Source organism: Mercenaria mercenaria, chromosome 17 (assembly GCF_021730395.1).
Source record: "Mercenaria mercenaria strain notata chromosome 17, MADL_Memer_1, whole genome shotgun sequence".
NCBI classification, from domain to species: domain Eukaryota; kingdom Metazoa; phylum Mollusca; class Bivalvia; order Venerida; family Veneridae; genus Mercenaria; species Mercenaria mercenaria.
Genome location: NC_069377.1, coordinates 32,848,640 through 32,867,871, shown reverse-complemented (window position 1 = coordinate 32,867,871; position 19,232 = coordinate 32,848,640). Strand labels below are relative to the sequence as shown.

The window sequence follows — 19,232 nt, the reverse complement described above, 5'->3', positions numbered from 1 at the left end:
CCGACGTTCCCGTTTCCTTATCACCACTTCTTTGTGGCGGAGCCATGATATAGTTAAAAGCAAAATAGATACCTTGAATAAGAAGTGCATGAGCCAAACGCTCAGCTAATACGCCAAGGTGCCATGAGTTTTAACTGTGCATGACGAGAGTACAAAGGAGTGTAAGTTATATTTGCGCGTTAATGTTGAAGCCTACTCACTCCTAGTAGGGGTGAGGCGATGGTGACCTACGAGTACACAGTCTGGGTTACATTTGTTTTTGTAAAATACATTCAGAGAAGTTTGGAGTCGGCGTTGTCCTATGGTTTGCCATTTTATGGCATATATCATTATGGAAGCATTGCTTGTGTAGTCATAGTTGTTACAGAACTGACATGCTGCCGACCAGTATATCGTTTTAATTATATACTAGTTGGGACCATTCATCAAGGGTGCCAACATTTGAATAATATGATAACTGAGGCTGACGAAGATATTAAAAGCTTTAACTTACTTTAATTTCTTTATTGTCTGTCTTTACAATTCTCTTAAAGAGAGTTTAGTTGTGCCTTATGTATAATACGTTTGACATATATGCTAACCAATTTAGATCTTTAGAGACTGTCGACCCAAGATATGAAGCGGCATTGGTACTTTAAAGTTCAGTAGTATGTATGGAAAGTTATAAGGTTGGTTCTAGTTATCGGCATCACGTCGCATTAACCAGAGTTGAATTTCATGGAGTACAGTTTCTCACTGTTTAATGATTATGAGAAAACGGCATAATTTGCTTTGCCGGCTTGTTGTTATTCTGTTCTTGTGGATCGTCTTACATACATGTACAGCAACAGAAATAATTTAAAAGTTAATAAATGTGCAATTGAGGTTGTGCAGGAATTGTTCTGCCAATATCATTATATTAACTTATGAAAGAAACAGTGAACAACCATTTGTTGTGCAGGAATTGTTCTGCCGACAGAAATGATAGAGTATTAGAAGTTGGTAGAAATAATGGCCGTACTATGTGTAAATATGTGGACAGTGTAATGTAAATATGTAATAACAATCAAAGGAAAGTAGAAAAACTACAACTACTACTACTACTACTAAAACTTAGTACAAGAAAAAAAAACACTAACAAAATTAAAAGATTTAGATGCCAAGGTATCCGAATATCTATAGCAAGGAAGATAAACACTGGACGAAAAAAATAAGAATTATTAACAAACCTAAAATAATAATGTACCGATATAGAGAAATCAAAAAACTAAAGGGCCTAAGAAGCTGTAGCTTTACTCCATAAAATGGAGTTCTGGTCTCTATATCTACATGGACTACATGGATATTTCATTGATTCACTATAAATAACAAACAAATAACTTTCCATCATTTCGATATACCATATTCACATTCTGCAAACATGTATATGTTGAGCGCAAATAACCAATCTGCGCTATTTACCAAACGCGCAGCGCATATAACACATTTTTGTACGTTGGTTATATGCGCAACGATTTACCAATCGTTGCGCAGGATAATTTAACCTGCGCGATTTACCAAATGCGCAGCGCAAATAACAAATGTAACTTTATATATCAGAAATTTGCATTTCGTGTTTGATAAATCATGCAGTTGGTCAATTTATTAATAAATATAGATGTCAAATGCTGAATATCTTGGTACTTAAATTATGTGTCATAAATTTGGTGTGATTTCCTCCAGCTTGCACACGTCGTCCTCTGGTATGTTTTAGGCTATTTTTATAATTTTCTTCTTCACCCGAGCACACATTTAGCAAAATATCGTTTTTATTATATTGAAATATCTTGAAATTTCACAATAATATTCTTTTTACCAACGGGAGCATATCTCTCAACATGTCTAAGATAAAAGATGAAATAAAAAAGTCACAGAATTAAAAGAAAATTCTTACAGATCATAAAGAGTATGCCTAATTTTCATCAAAATGTAAACGAAATTTTATATTTTGTAGCTGCGCAAGATATGTGTTCGGTGCCCTGCTCTAAATGAAAATCTGGATATTAACTTTTACTTAGATTTACGATTACAGACTAAAACTATAGTTTCTTTTTACAAATCTAAATGGATCTATAATGTTACACCTGTAACTTGCGTGGGAGGTCGGTCCTGCGCTAACAGCAAAGTTTGAAATTACACTGTATTTCAAATATATTTCATTCATAAAACATACTATTTATGTAACTTTCAAATGAATACTGTAAAAGAATAATTAGAAAAAGAGTGATTTCTGTCATAACGAGAACGAAATATTACATTTTTTATCTGCACAAGAAGTGTGTCTACGCTAATAATAAATCTGGAAATCACTCTGATAACTTGAATATCTTTTATAAATCATATTAACTTTTACTTTGATTTACGATTACAGACTAAAACTATAGTTTTTTTTACAAATCTAAATGGATCTATAATGTTACACCTGTAACTTGCGTGGGAGGTCGGTCCTGCGCTAATAGCAAAGTTTGAAATTACACTGTATTTCAAATATATTTCATTCATAAAACATACTATTTATGTAAATTTCGGCATCATTTCAGGATTTGCTATTAGCGCAGGACCGATATCCCGCGCCGGTTACAGATGTAACAAGATATTCATTTTGGCAAAAGCTAGACTTTCGGCCCGTAAAACAATGGCAAAATTGACATGGTTTATGAAAGATATTCTAGTAAACAGAGTAATTTTCAGATTTTTTTTATTAGTCTAAGAGCATGACACACACTTTGCGCAGCTACAAAATGTAAACTTTCGTGCAGGTTTTGGTGGAATTTACTCGTTATTCTATTTATTTTGCGTTATAAAAACATCATGAAAAAAAATAATATCAATTAGAATTGTAAGAAATGACATATATTTGGTATATTGTTGACATTTCAGGAATAGCGATTAGTGCAGGACAGTCATCCCGCGAGTGTAGAAGTAACTTTATATTCTAGCTACAATTTTAGTCTGTAATAGTAATAACAAAATTAAAGTTGACATAGCGTATAAAAATTATCGGAGTAATGTTAAAACTTTGTATTACCGCAGGACATACGTCTTGCACAGATAAAACATGTAAAAAACATATAATTTTTCGTTCTCGTTATGACGGAAATCATTTTTGTTTCTATCTATTTCTACTACATTTTTAAAAGGTACATAAATGATATGTTTTATAAATTAAATATATTTTGATTCGGAATTTGCTATTAGCGCAGAACTGACATCCCTCTCGGGTTACAGAATTAAAATTACATTTGTCTTTGCAAAAGCTACAACTTTAGTCTGTAACAATAAAACAAAGTTAAATTTAGAGTGGTTTATGAAAGATATTCAAGTAATCAGGATCATTTCCAGATTTTTTATTAGCGCAGGGCCGACATCCCGCGCAAGATACAGGTGTAACAAAATATTCATTTGGCAAAAGCTACAATTTCAGCCTGTAATCACAAAACAATGATAAAGTTAGCATGGTTTATGAAAGGTATCCAAGTTATCAGGATTATTTCCAGATTTTTTATTAGCGCAGGGCAAACACATCTTGCGCAGATAACAAATGTAATATTTCGTTCTCGTTATGACGAAAACCTTTTTTCTTTCTAATTATTTTCTACTCTGAAAACATTTTTTTAAGAAGTTACATTAATAGTGTCTTTTAGAATTGAAATATGTTTGAAATATTGACGTCATTTCAGGATTTGCTATTAGCGCAGGACCGACATCCCGCGCAGGATACAGATGTAATAAAATATTCATTTGGCAAAAGTTACAATTTCAGCCTGTAATCACAAAACAATCAGGATTATTTCCAGATTTTTTATTAGCGCAGGGCAAACACATCTTGCGCAGATAACAAATGTAATATTTCGTTCTCGTTATGACGGAAATCACGCTTCTTTCTAATTTTTTTCTACCCCGAACACATTTTTTATGAAGTTACATAAATAGTAGCTTTTAGAATTGAAATATGTTTGAAATATCGGCGTCAGTTCAGAATTTGCTATTAGCGCAGGAACAACATCCCGCGCAGGCTACGGATGAAACATTATATTCAGATTTTCAAAAGCTACATTTTTATATTGTAATCGAAAAACGAAGTAAAAGTTAAAATGGTTTATAAAAGATATTCAAGTTAAATTATTGGAGTAATTTTCAGAGTTCTATTAGCGCAGGACATACATCTTGCGCACCTACAAAATGTAAAATTTCGTTCACATTTTGACGAAACTTGTTAGTTATTCTATCTATCTCACTATAAAACATTAAAAAATGATATGAGTATAAAAGATCTGTAAGAATCTTATTTTTGTTTTATTTTTAATCTTGGCCATATGTCAAGAGATATGCTCACGTTGGTAAAAAAGAATTGCACTTTTTCAATATGATGAAAAAAAAGCGATATGGTGAAATGTGGTAAGTGTGTGGCAATTCAGTCTTTTATGTAAGTCTCCTTTATGTTCTATATCCGGTATAAAATGACTGCGTGTGATCGAATGAAGTAAAAATACTTTAGTTATAAAAGGAATAGAGAGGACGATGTAATCACACCTTCATGCATGTTTGAGTTTTATTGCATATTGTATCATACTGCAGATATTGAAACCTGGTGATCGACTCTCATGAATTTACTGATGTTGAAATAAATTTATGACACATTTTTAAAACCAAGATTTGCAATATCAGTCTGTAATTGTTAAACAATGTAAAAGTTAGCATGGTTTATGGCAGTTATATATATTATCAGAGTAATTTCCAGATTTCCTATTAGCGCAGGACACATCTTGCGCAGCAACAAAAATTCGTTCACGTTCTGGCGAAAATTACTCTTTTGTACTACAAAACATTAAAAAATATCAATACGATCTGTAAGAAATGATCAATACATATTTGAAATATCGGTGTCATTTCAGGAGTTTATATTAGCGCCGGATCGACATCCCGCACAGGCTACGGCGTTTAAAAGTTAAAAACAAAACAAAAAAAACCAAAAAACTTGTGTTATTAAATATACTTTTGATATTTTGTATCATTTTAATTTTTTTAATACCTATGACAAATGACTCTTAATACCGTCGTCAACAGAAATTTTTAGTCCGTAAACTACCAGTGACGTGAGCATCTCATTGAAATTACCGCATAAATACGCTAATTTACTTAAAAAAAATGTTTTTCTTGTTCTTTGCAAATTAAGCACAGTCAATTCACACCTTTACGCGTGCCTGATCACCGTCAGTTTTAAAATTAAACAATTTTATGTAGGCTTACAAGTCTAACCCTCTAATGATATTCAATTTTATCGGGCGATATCATCCATATGTTAAAAGCGCGGACTCATTTAACAAACGCGCAAGACAGTTACCCTGCGCATATAAGAAATATATAAGGTTGCCCGATTTACAAATCGTTGCGCAAATAACATATATATAGAGTGGGCAGACCAATGCTCGGCGCATACCAACGCTCGGCATATATCACGTTTCTCTGGGAATTTCTTAATATATATTTAAAATATCAGCTCTTGTGAGTCCCTTTTCGTTTGTTTACATCACGCGTAATTTTATCCAAGTGCGGTTCATTTCCGGTATGGTCACGTGGTCACAGTAAAGCAGACGATGCAAGGCTAAAAGCCGTTCAGTTTTGTGTTCTACTCTCATTAAAACAGATTTTCTGGTAAAACATGTATTAAAAAAGTAGATTGCAGGCGGAATTATGGAGAAAAAAGCATTTTTCTTTTTTAATTATTTTATTTTTTTATACTTAAATAAACTATAAACCCTTATCATGGCATTTTATACGGACCAATTGTACTGCACTACACCTGTACTGTAGCTTATGCTGTTCAAGTAATTGATATACTATGTGGACTAATGACACTTTTGAAAAGATTTCCAAAAATAATGAAAATAAATCATCAAATATCATAAGTTATTGATTTCTTGAAGTCAGACTCACAGAATTGTGATAAATTATCTTCAAATGAATTCCTTCAGATAAGTGTTGATATAAAATGTGTTTATTCAATTTATATATGCAGAATAGAGAGAGGGGTAATTTACGTACATGTTTATGTACTTAAAATAATGGGTTAATCAATACAACCTATGTCTTGTGTTAGATATTTCTTATACTTCACTTTAATGCATAAATAGTTCAAAATTACAACCTGCAGATTAATATGCCGTACGCCGAGCGTTGGTATACTTCCGCATGAACCGCACGGGTTTTACTGGTACTATTTTTAGCTCCCGTCTATTACGTCACGGTGTGACTAGAAATATGTAAACAATATGGTTGAATACTCACAGATTGTTCTACAAACTGACGATAAAAAAGTACGGTAAGTTAATGTAAAATCAGTTTTTAGATTTAAAATATGTAGTTTTTACGCCGAGCATTGGTCTGCCCACTCTATATATCTGATTAAAGGTCCGTTACTAAGGGAAAGTGAGTTGGCATTTTTTTTCATAGCCAGTGCATAGACTTCTGCAAGACACTAAATAATGAAGATTGGCAGGTCAAAATTTACAGAAGGTATTTGGAACTCAATGAAATGTATGTGTATTATGTTGAAATTTCAATGAATCGACAGAATGACCCCCCAGGTCTTTTTAAGGAGGTAGGTTACCTTTATATTTGTATGTGCGCATGTCCAACCGGAAGCTAACGTGACGATTTACGACGACGTTTACGACAAACTAAATGTGTTTGTATATTCATTCTTCTGAAAACAAATCATAGACCTGTCTTCGATCTGACGCTTTATGGTTTAATAATGCAGAAATGATGAATAAATTGCCGCAGAAACGCTTCAAAACAATGTTGCCTTAAAATGACGTCATTGACGTCATGACGTTACGTGTCAGTTACCGCGCAAAATTAATAGCCTTTATCTTGAAAGTACGTAATTCTGTGCATTTTCTTTATTCAAACTATTTTCAAATAACCATTATTTGCTGAAATATTTTTTATGAGTCTTTTGCTCTGAATAATAATCAATATTTTGCTTCTTTTATGTAGTTACATTGAAATGTTATGCGGAATGTACGAAAATGGATGATGGTAACCAATGTTATTTTGAATATAGTTAGGTGAGAGATTACTTGTTACGGCCATTTTCAAATAAAAAATCTAGCAGTTTGATTTGTAATACCTATTTTTCAGGTTCCGTTGATAATTTGTTACTTATATACTAAAACTAAGATCTAAAATTGTTCAAATTTCAGTAGAAAATTGTGGTTTCTTGAATTGAAATGATGTTACCATGGAAACGAAGCCCGTGACCTATGTATCTAAAGGTAAAATTCAAAAGCGTTGACACTAGTCTATTTAAGAAACACAGCTTCGGCATTTTATTTTCATTTCATCAATATCCATGAGAATAATAGTAGCATGCTGAACGATTTTTCCATGAACAATGCCAGACGAGGGGTACTGCTGTAAGTATTCTAAGCTTAGAAATGTGTTTGAATAAATGCAGATAACACGAAAATATAACTTACGTTAGAAATAATATGTTTTAAAGCTACATCAACTAGAAAGATAATCTTATTCAATATTATTTTATAAGAAATTACGACAAAAAGCAAGATATAAGCCATTTTAAACATCTCTGTTGTCATGGTTTCTTTAAACTTTAAGAAAAATAGGGTACCATGTATAGTGCTTGGTATTTTGCTAATAATATTACCCAAATATTCCATGTTGTTCATTAACAGAATGGCACTGAAGCCGTCGAAAACCCCTATTTTTATACATAGCTGTCTAAAAATGAGAGAAAATGCGTTACCATGGAAACACGAGCCCCGCGACATATACATTTTAAGCTTATATTAGAAAGCTAACGTGCATACTAGTAAAATTATAGATTATGCTGACTTCTACGGATATCAATGAAACTAAAATACACTGAAAAGTGTTAAATATCCGTATTTTCCTTCTTCTTTCCATATGAAATACCTTTGGAGGGTCATGTTCTTCAAACCTGAATAAAAACTGAACTTGAAGGAACAGAGACAAACGAAACTGAGATTTTAACAATTAAAACTTCATATAACACGAACTACAAAAAGACGTTGCGGTTCAACTAATTTGAATTTACCCTTGTAACAAGGTAACCTACCTCCTTAACTTTCTTCATACTTCATAGAAAAATAATTGTACATATACTGCGATTTATTTCGAATTTCTACATATCAACTTTCATTCTCCAATAAAATTAAATAGTTTCTGTGCTTTTTAAAAGAAATTAAAATGTTCACTTTCCTTAGTATTGGACCTTTAAAATCATCTCCTAAATGCTACACTGTACTTCAGCATTGTCCGAGTGTAACACGGTTCTTTTTTGTGTTTTATTATTCTTTTCTGTAGTTTTTATTTGTTTTGTTTGCGTCCCTGAATTTTGACAGATGGCGCTACATTTGACGTCAACAAACCGGATCGATTTTCTGCAAAGTTCCAATAAATTGTCTAAAGATTTGTCAGGAGCGAACACAGCGTCACAGAAAAGCATAGAGATTATTTCATTCGCTTTTTGGAGTTGAAAGCAGAACAGTTATATTCAGGTAATTTTTATTGTTAGTTAATGCAGTTCTGTAGCTTTTCGGCATGTTCAGATGGTCACGTTTTCGGATAATTATTTTGTTGACTGTTTCAGCCAGGTGACAGGTCATTGGTGTATAAAGTACTAATTTATACAAGTTAAAGCATAGCAAAAGTTCCTTCTAGGGCAGATCTATATAACTATATAATGATCATCTTGTAAAATTTTGGTTGCAATTATGTCTGTTTTAAATATTGGTGTGTGGAACCCCGGGATCAGACACAAGGACAAGACCATTCTACCTTATTGACATTCCGTATCCGCACGTTTAAGCGCCCCCAGGGGTGTTACATTTTGCACCAAGGGTGCCTTTATTTCTGTACCAAAATACAAAAAAACTAGAATTTTGAAAACGAACTATACTGGTTGGGAACCATTTTCCGGACAAATTTTCATATTTCAGCTCCATTAATTCTTCCATTCTGTCCTATTTTAACTGTAGCATACTGTCCTTTTATCTTTTACTTTTAATACTGTAATATACTAAATTTCTTTAACAACTGTTTCTCTGACAGCGCCGACCAGTCATAATCGGAAATCGATTGTTGGTTGTAACGATGTAGATGTAGATGTAATTCTTAAAAAAATATTTGACATAAATGAAGTCCACACTGCACAAACTTCAGCCCCATCTGCATCCGATGTTGTAATCAGCATCGCGTTGTGACGTAAAATATGGGTTCCGTGGGGCCTCAAATGGGGTCACTAAAATAAGGTATTTTTCCCATCAGGTAAACCAATTTCCGGACAAATATTTTGACGGTGTTTTGTTGTTAATTTGATACCAAAATAAGTAATTAAACTATTTCTACACATTTTTTAATCATTCATCTCTTCAAAATTGCACTTGAAACATAACCCGACGTTCAATAGCAGCTACGAAAGCAAACGGAGGTTGACTATAAAAAACTCGAATTTCGTCTAACATGAATCCTTGATAATTCCAATAGAAATAGAATAAAATTAGTGCAAAAATCGACAGCCCTGCATTTTACGTAACATTTAGCGTGAAATTAAAAGTAGAACAAGTTATCAGCAGACAATCATTATGTAGGTTGATTATTTCTTCCACACTTGATATCTCGGCATGTGTGAACTACTGCGTATGCGCAATGCTATCTTCATGCCCCGTTAAGACAGAAAGTTGTTTCGTAAACGCAGGTGAGTTATCGTCAAAAACCCAAACATTATACAGCCTTATAAAATAATGGTTTGTTGTAGACATGAAGAACAAACATCTAAATGTTCTAGACAAAACAATAACATGAATAACAACGAAATAAAGCGGATATTGCATGTGTTCGGAAACTGGTCCTGTCCGGAAAACGGTTCCTAACCAGTATGTTGTTTTCTACTACCTAAAAATGTCAAGTTTGCTATTTCCAAAGTATTTTCCCTAACATACATGCAGGGATCACTTTTGGCAGATACTGTTATGAGATTAATTCCCATTTGCCTTGAATCAATGAGATTTTTGACAAAATGAATGGGATTTTTTCTTTTTATAATGGGATTTTACATTGGCAGACAGCTTTTATTACACTGAAAAACAAACATCTGTTTATTTGTAAGAACAATTATCTTGTAAATAAACAAAACATATCCTTCCAGAGACACCTTTTATAACTCTAAAATTCAGTGCCAGGAATTGCTGAATAGGTTGATGACGTTGTAACCAAGTCTTGGGTCCACATGCCTTATTCCCCTAATGATTTTACTTCATAGCTGCTTTGTCAAAGTTGAAGTTCAGTTATGTTTTAATCTTTCTGGACTTGATACACTTCCATTAGGTCAAAACAATATTAAAGTCAAACTTATTTATGACCCTACCCTCTACCATTTCGTATTGAAATTCGGGCGTTCAGCGTTTTTTATGAAGGAACTTCAGCGGAGGTTTCTCCACCATCTTGTTATTCTCATCGCCATTTGTCCGCGCTAATGGATGCAGAAAGTTTGTCCTTCCAAATGCTTAAATTTCTGTTTCAATGGTGTTTTGAAACATCGCGAAAACAGATTATTTTTGCATGGTAGTCATAATCATCGGACGCTCTATGGAGATAAAAGCGAAATTCAAGCGCCTAAATGAACGTCACACGAAAATTAAGTAACGGCAAGACCACATTTCGGCGAAAAATTGCAATTTTGGCAAAAGATCTACGGCCACGCAGATGCGATTTATAAGCGCATTTGAGCAAAATTTATGCGATTTTCACCAAAATAATGCGAGAATATCGCGGAATCGCGGCCAAAAGTGATCCCTGTACATGTAAGTTGTTAAATTCTACAACAAATTAAATCCGTTACCACTTTCAGTTGAGTAAATATGGCAATTAAGAAACACTGGCTATACACAATGACCCGGTCAGTCAATGTCCATGTGTAGTGTACCATTTGATGCGTGAATTGTTGCGCAAAATTAGAGGGTCGCAATAGGGTTTGTTTTCACATATCGACCATGCATTCAAAGGTAACGACGTATGTTAACCTTTGTGACAAATAAGATGTTTGGCATGTTTCAAAAAAGCCACTTTTCCATCCTTGGGTCTAGTAATATGTAATCAGCGGAGCGCGTTCAGTCACAGAGTTGCCTCAATTAGGAAAGAATGATTATAACGTCAGAGGTTATTTCTAAGGTCATGGAGTTTGATTGGCCAGTCTGTAATTACAACAGCTTTCTAGATCATGTGACTTACTAATTAATGAGATGGAACAATAAGATATTTTTATGATTGATGAAAAATCTTTTAAATGAACCCATGGAAGAATAACTGTCACTAAGAGGACTAGTCCAACTCTGACGTAATTTCATTTCACTCTGATATTACGTCCAACTCAGCCATGTCTGAAAACAGATGTAATCAGTGATTAACATCCGAACATAAATTATAATATTCACAGTATGAAAAATGAAAGAAATAATTTGCTGTAGGTAATGCATTTATCTCGTGAACAGAAACATTGTTTGATATGTTCTGCATAAAACCTATAGAAAAACAGCAAAAACTTACAGCATTTAGTACATTGTGAAGTTGTGCTCGATTTGTTTACCTAACTTTATTCTTGGTGTTCATGAAGGAACAAGCACAAAAGAATAGATCGTATATGAATAGATCTCTCCTCAGATCTGTTTAAATTTGTTTTCAGAAGTTGTAATTTAAGTTTAAGATACTTGTAAATGTACAAATAATATTGTGCTAGTACACTTAGAATTATCATGAGACGTTGTGCTCCCCAATTACCTGGCAGCACATGACGGTGAATGAAATGTGCCAATAGTGACATAATAAAGCTGTGACGTCACCAATGGCGAAAAACAAATAGATAATATAGGTCAGTGGGTGACTTTCATCAGGTACTGTGAAGCGTTCATGACATTTCACAAAAACAAGCACAAAAATAAATTTGCTATTCAGAACTATTTTTCTCTTTGCTATTAAATCATCATTATGCTAGCAATTATGTCTGAAGGACTGAAGTACCTTGATTACGCTGATTTTAAACAGTCGTTGCTTGTGACTGTGGTCGGACCATCAGGGGAGGTAACTAGAGTCACGGATTGGGACTATAAGAGGACCAGCAGCCTGGCACAGGTCTGCACTGGTTTAGTCCAAGTAATAGGACGTTTCAGGACAGCGTGATAACTTTTGACTGTCGCTGTCCCGTCACGCCCAAACTTATTCTGCATATTTCTGTTAAGAAATCCCCAATGAAATCCGTTGTGAACGTTTTCTGGTACATGTACAATGTATTGTAATGTTAACATCACTGAATGACTAATGAATTTATGCTGACACTATAGCATAAAAATGCCTAGCTGACATTTTTTGAATGTATAATTTGTGTTTCGTTTTTGCAGTTTAGTGTCAACGGCAGTCCGCTGTGTATTGAAATCTGTGTCAGAGTAGATTTCTCTTGCACCTGTTCACATCATATTTCCGAAGATTTAAGTCTCTTATTTAAAATTATGAGTTACATTCAACCCATTTATTGGAGAAAGTAAGTCTGACCAGTATTTTATGAATTTTTTGGATTTTTTAAAGTACACGTTTGTTTTACTAACAGTAAAATGCAGATACTGGTAAGGCTTAGAGGGGTGACAACTATAAAATATCAGATCATAAAATAAGTCATCCCGATGAGTAAATGAGTAAGGCTAGTGCTGGTTTAGCCTTGAGTTACCAGTATTGCTGGGGATAAGGATTCATCTCTTGTGCATTTATCTAAACTTACATAATTTCATAACTACATGTATATGAAATTGAGAAATGCAAACAGTTTCAGCAAATGCTCATTTTGAAGAATAATTCTCAATTTCCTCAGTATCCCTATGTCCAGTTACAACCTCCTAAAGTACTGCATTACAGGCAAACAATGTATATTTTCTGTCTGTTTTTTACATACATGTGTATAATACCTGCCGGTATTTTAAACTTACATGCAAAATAATTTTATGCAAGAATTATGCAGATTTTAGTGTAAATGGTAATACTGAATAGGGTAGGATTGGATAAGAATTATTTAAAGTCGGCAAGATAGCAAACAAGTACAAACATTTATAAGCTTGTGTGAGCTTTTGAACCGACTACAGAAATAACTTAGAGTATATATTAAAACATGTGTATTTATAAATAGCTGCAATAATATTAAATGTGAAGATTAATGTTAAGAAAGGAAATATGCAAATAAAATAGAAATTAACACGATTTAAAACATATTTAAAAACTATGACAAGCACCTATATAAAATGTCACTTACAGTAAAAGGGAAGAAAAAATCACAGAAAACTTGAATAAAAAGATTGTTATATAAAAGTATTACAATTAGTGTAATTGATTGTATTTGTTGAACAGAAAGACGCATGAGTACATGTTTGCAACAGATTGAGTTTCCTCTCACAATTTAAAGAACCTTTTGGACTACAATCATCAAACTTCTTAGGATGATTGCCTTGGGCCAGCAGATGGTCCCTAATGTTTTGGGGGTCAGTAGGTCAAATTTCAAAATAACAATGACCGCAGGACTGAAAACATTTCCCCCGAAATATAGTAGAGAAAGCTATGGCCTACATTTGTCAAACTTCATAGGATGGTTGAATGTTGTTAGTAGATGACCACTATATTGTTTTGATGGTCAAAGGTCAAGGAAACTGACCTTGAGACTTAAAATGGTTTCTGCTCTGTAACTTAAGAACCCTTTGACCTACAGCCTCAAAACTTCATAGGATGATTGCCTGTGGTTAGTAAACAACCTTTATCATTTTGGGTCAGTAGGTCAGAGGTTAAGGTCAAAGTGACCACGAGATTGAAAATGGTTCCCGCTCAATAATGATTGCCTGCAGTCAGTAGATGGCTCTTAATGTGTTGGGGGTCAAAGATCAAGGTCATAGTGGTCTTGGGACTGAAAATGAAATGGGTTGCAATATGGGGTATGCTGGTTTTTCAAACAGCTATTGTTTGTTGGTGATCAAAATATCCAAGAGTTTAAATCTTTTGTGTACCAGGAAAGTCATCTTGAAAGTGAGTGTTTTTTTTTTCAGGTAAATCGTTGTGTGTTACTGTTTTTTTTTTTTTGGTAGTAGTATTCAACATGTGATTTATAATAAGTTTTCTTTGTTTGTTGCAGATTATTTCATATTATGTGTGATGTAAAAGCTGAGTATGGCAGGTAGTGAAACATCTGGTTTGCCTAGTAACAGACTGAAACCAAATTGTACTGTCATTATAGACACATCGCCAGGATAATATTGTAACACCTTCAGTTTAGGGACAGAAGTTACTAAAAGATTTCAAAATGTCCGAGTACTACAAAAAGTATTTTTGTCCTCGATTGTTAGACTACATCGTGATTGTCGGTAGTCGGCATCACAATAATAACAATAACGTTGCTCAGACACCAGAATTGTTGAGGCGTTACCCACTTGAAGATCATGCAGATTTTCCGCTTCCTACAGATGTGATATTCTTTTGCCAGCCTGAAGGTTGTATAAGTGTAGGTCCAAAACGTATGAGTCTTCGAGAAACAACGTCTTTTGTATTTACACTGACAGAAAAAGATTCTGGTAAAGTAAGGTATGGAATGTGTGTTAACTTTTTTCGCCCGTTTGAAAAACACCGCGGGGAGAGGAGACAACACAGTAGTAGTTCCGATCGTCAATACAGTACTGGTAGTTACACGGAAGGAAATAGGACACTTTCAAATTTACAACACAATGACTCTGAATCTAGGTCACCACGAACTAGTAGGAGAGCGAAAACTGCTTCGCGTGTAAGAAATAACACATTAACGTCACTATGCATTATAAGTCATCATCCATTTTTCTCAACATTTCGGGAGTGTTTGTTCATACTTCGTCGCCTCATTGATGCGTGTCATGAAAGAAGTTGTGCAAGAAGAGTGGGCGGATCAAGAAGCATGTCACGGTAAGCTGTTACACTGTTATTCTATGTATTCTTTCATCCATCAATTACAGGGGACAAAAATTCTGCTTGTCTGACAAGTAGAAACAGCTTCAGGACGAGTGGAATTTTCTGTTAGGTTGTCATGCAGGATGAGTGCAATTCTAATGGCTGTCCTGCAGGACGAGTGCATTTTTGCCAGTAGAAATTAATAATGCAATGATTGTATTAACCTGACTGAAATAATCACACAACGGTGCCATAATGTCAGAGTTTATTGGCCATTTATTACCGATTCCCAGTCTATGAGTGTTGTCTGCAAAAAAATAATAGACATCCAAAAATTGCAGGACTAGTGAAGTCTGTTTCAGGACGAGAAATAATTTAGTCACTAGTCCTGCAGAACGTGTTGTCTCTCAAGGCAATATTGTGCCTTGAATCAGTGTCAACATTTTTTCTGATTTATAACCTAGGATTATATGCTTAGTGCTGTTATTATCTTTGTTTCCAGCACATTATTTTTTGCATATGTAGAGAAGAACATGCTTTAATTACTTAGATTAATTTAATCATTTCATAATATGCTACTGTTATGGACTGGCAGGCACTGATTGATGATATCTGTTTTATTTGGTTGATTAATCTTATCAATCAAGTTGCAGTTTAGCAAATATTCTTCAGGCTGAGAGTGATTGTTTAAACAGAAGAGCTTTTTTTATAGGCATGAATGGATAATCAATTTAGCAAGTCATTTTCACCATAATAAGGCAAGGTAACATATTTAGATCCCAACCTCAAAGGTCATAGTCACAGAGGTCAATATTTTATTATTCCTAAGTAAGTCTGTAACCTTTTAATACTTATACACACTGATGGGTATTCAAATTTCTTTGCAAGACTAATAGATCCCTTACTCACACTTTGGGTTCAGTCATAATATTCTATTGTCAGAGTGCCATTATTCACAAGAAAACATTCTAGTGTGTCCTGGCTATATATAGCATGAGCGTCAGTGTTTTACAGTCGTAAACCGTAAGAATTTCAGAAAAAGCAGATGACTGTGTAAAGGCTAAGCAGTGTAAACAGGTATGCAATGAATTCATGGATGAAGCATAATGTTTTTTAACAACAACAAAAAATTATTGTTTACTAAGCATTTAAGTTCTTTTATTAGCTGCGAGAACAAGAAGTACAAATTTCTAATGTATGTTAGAGGTAGAGAGTAAAATTCAAGCTTTTGAGTTCATCTTTTTATTTGAACAGTGGGTATATTGAATTCAGATATGAAGGGTGAATAGATATTCTAAGTGTCCTTTGCAAATTTAAACCAGTATCGCTGACTAATCCAGTTCTTTGACAGGAGGATTAACAAATTCATTGTGAACAAATTTCATTAAACGATGACCTGACATAGTTCTGGATTGAGTATTTAGATCAAATTTTGTGAAGCTAGCAATTTGTGTTCAGTTGAACTGGCTGTCGGAGCCACCTGTATTAAGCAGCCACTGGCCTTAAGCAGCCAGTCAGATAACTTTTCAAGTTGACATATTATTCAACTTGACTGAAGCAGCTACCTGCCATATTATGACAAGCAAGCATATTGTGCTGCTCCCATGGCTTACTTCTGAAGGCAGGTTTTAAGTCTGTATATGCAAAGGCAAATTTGCTAAGCATTACTAAAGATGAACCACAGACAGTAGGTGTCAAATACAAAACTGGTGAACATTAATGGGGCAAGTAAGAAAAATCTCCTGCTTTTATATGAAATTAGGTAAAAATTTAAAGATATACAAATGTACAATCCCCTTAAATTAGAAAGTTACAGTGAGGTTTTGATTTTGTACATAGTAAATCCCTGGACTTATAAACAGTACATGTCTGATAACTTAAATTTCAGGATATGTGACTCAAATTTCATGAAATCACTCTCTACATCATTATGTGAAGACTTATTGAAATATTAAGAAGGTTTCCCATACCTCCTGTTTAACCAGAGCAGAGTACTGCAAGGTTTTCAGGTGTAAATTTAATAGTTGATTTGGGATGAAAATGGATGAAATTATTTATTTCAACATTTGTTTCCATCCTAGGTCCTAAACTTTTGTTGTGTTTAGGGGCTTCTTTTTTCAGATCCTAGTAATATTACTGCTTTGAAAATAATGCTATGCTATGAAAACAATCCTTTTTTTTATCCGGGCTTAAATAACATATGTTTATATTATGCACACAGGGTGTAATATAGTCTTGCAATGGTAATTTTGTTAATATGGCAGTTCAATATAAATGGGTATCACATGATAAGATTTATAATGCAATATTATGCCATATTATGTAACTTAAGCAATTTAGAGGTTTTATAGTACAAAACTTCTTTCAAATGTAGGATAAATGATTAATTTCTTTCTTGTATGTTTTTATTAATAGTAATTTAAGAAACTGTTTCAGCTTAGCAGCACTGACCTCCAGAATTTGGCTAAAAATGATTCTCTTTTAAAATTGAAGTATGCATGTTCATTATATGAACATTAGAAAACAAGTTTTTCTTCTAAATTATCTAAAATTGCCAAATAAAAAAAAAAACATGCCTACATGAGTCGAGAATCGAACCCACGCCGCCGTGGCAGTAAAAACTTTCCTGCATTCTTGATCAATATAACACGAAGGAATACGTACTTAAACGGTCATTAAATATAAAGATTTATAATAAATGCAGTTTACCTCCTGTAACCTGTTACAAATGCTTTTCAATTTTGAATGGGAAAATTAATATAAACAACTAATTCTTATGTGTTTCCATAACATAATTATAATCTCTCAGTATTTAAGTTTCAAAGCCTTCTAATAAGAAATACAGCAAAATATTCTAAAACTTTTCGTTTTTTTTTGTGTGTTTAAATTGTTGTTTTACAATCTGGAGGTCATTGCCTTTCATAAGTGTGAACAAAGTACTTATTAAGAAAATAGTACCATTTTAGGTATTAACAGGTCATTGTTACCGAAAAATAGACATATTCACCTATATCAGTTTTGAAAAATAAAGGTGCTAAACTGCTACATTTCCCTTAGTTGTTAGTATACATTAAAGAAGTCAGTGAAAGATAATTGTATTATTGATTTTCTTTAGAGATAGTATCAGAAGAGAACAAAAGCTTTTTGTGGTCATGCACATTATAATGTATTTGTTACATAGCTGGAAGACATGTATATTATACACAGATGGCTGCAAACTGATACACTGTGTTTGACAATCTGATCAAAAATGCAGTCTGGCGTTTATATAGCCATTCAAAATGGGACATATGTTTTTGTTTTCATTTCTAAGGTTGGAAAATACAAAAACAAACAAAAAAACATCTATGCATCCTTAAACTGTCCATACTCTAGCTTGTATCTTAATTTAAGCCTAAGAATTGTTATCTTTTGGCCAATGCCCACTGAGATAAATTATTTTTCATTAAGCTGTAAAATATTTTAATTTTATGGGTATAAGATTTTGTGGATTTTGGGCAAAAATGGGTATTTCATTGGGATATGAATTCACATATTTCCACTTGTGAAGATAAAAGAATTGCAACTTTGTTAGTTCTATCATTAATTGGGATTTAATTTTAGGATTGACACAACATGATGAAATCAACGAAAATTAGTCCGCCATGAATATTGATGAGTTCACAGTATTCAAATAATACAAATCTCATAATAAAGGATTGATCTTCCCTTGATAGAAGCCAGATATAAAAACATTCATATTTCTTACAGACGAAATGTCCATAATGGTCATTTTGACATTTTCTACCTACATTCTTGGGTGTGGAAAGTCACTTTATACCGTTAGAAATCCAGAAAAGTAGTACCTGTATTCCCTGCCTCAGTGATCAGCCATTTTCTTCAATTTCAGACTGCCATGTCTTTTTCAATATTCAAATTTTCAAAACTCACCATTTTGATAGGTTGAAGGCCATTAGGATTCCTGTAGCTTTAAATTTTTGATACTACTGAGTTTGAATACAATTAAATAAAAGTGGTTTAAAAGTGGGTTTATTTTGATGCATATTAAATTTCTCGGCTACCTATTCATATCTTTGTTTAACGATTATGAATATGTCCGGTTTTTCTTTGGTATTATATTATATTGAACAAGTTGTCTACCTTCTTAAATGTTCATCATTAATTTCGAGCACACATCCTAGTCTTCCATGCCATGGAGAAATCAATTATTGATGCATTCTTTCAAT

At 33.5% G+C, this 19,232-nt stretch overlaps 1 protein-coding gene across 18 annotated transcripts in view; it reads left to right on the top strand.

Annotated features, from left to right (window-relative positions):
• The first annotated feature begins 8,390 nt into the window (after window positions 1–8,390).
• The window catches only part of LOC123536165 (MAP kinase-activating death domain protein-like), a 115,623-nt gene continuing 104,781 nt past the window's right edge, over window positions 8,391–19,232 (top strand). For 9 of the 18 annotated variants that reach the window (XM_053527613.1, XM_053527611.1, XM_053527604.1 and 6 more), the window contains exons 1-2: window positions 8,391–8,564; window positions 14,225–15,021. In XM_053527613.1, the coding sequence (XP_053383588.1) occupies window positions 14,393–15,021 (629 nt within the window). In that variant the 5' untranslated portion in view covers window positions 8,391–8,564; window positions 14,225–14,392. The remainder of the gene's footprint in view (window positions 8,565–14,224; window positions 15,022–19,232) is intronic. The other 9 variants (XM_053527605.1, XM_053527608.1, XM_053527609.1 and 6 more) reach the window with 2 other exon arrangements.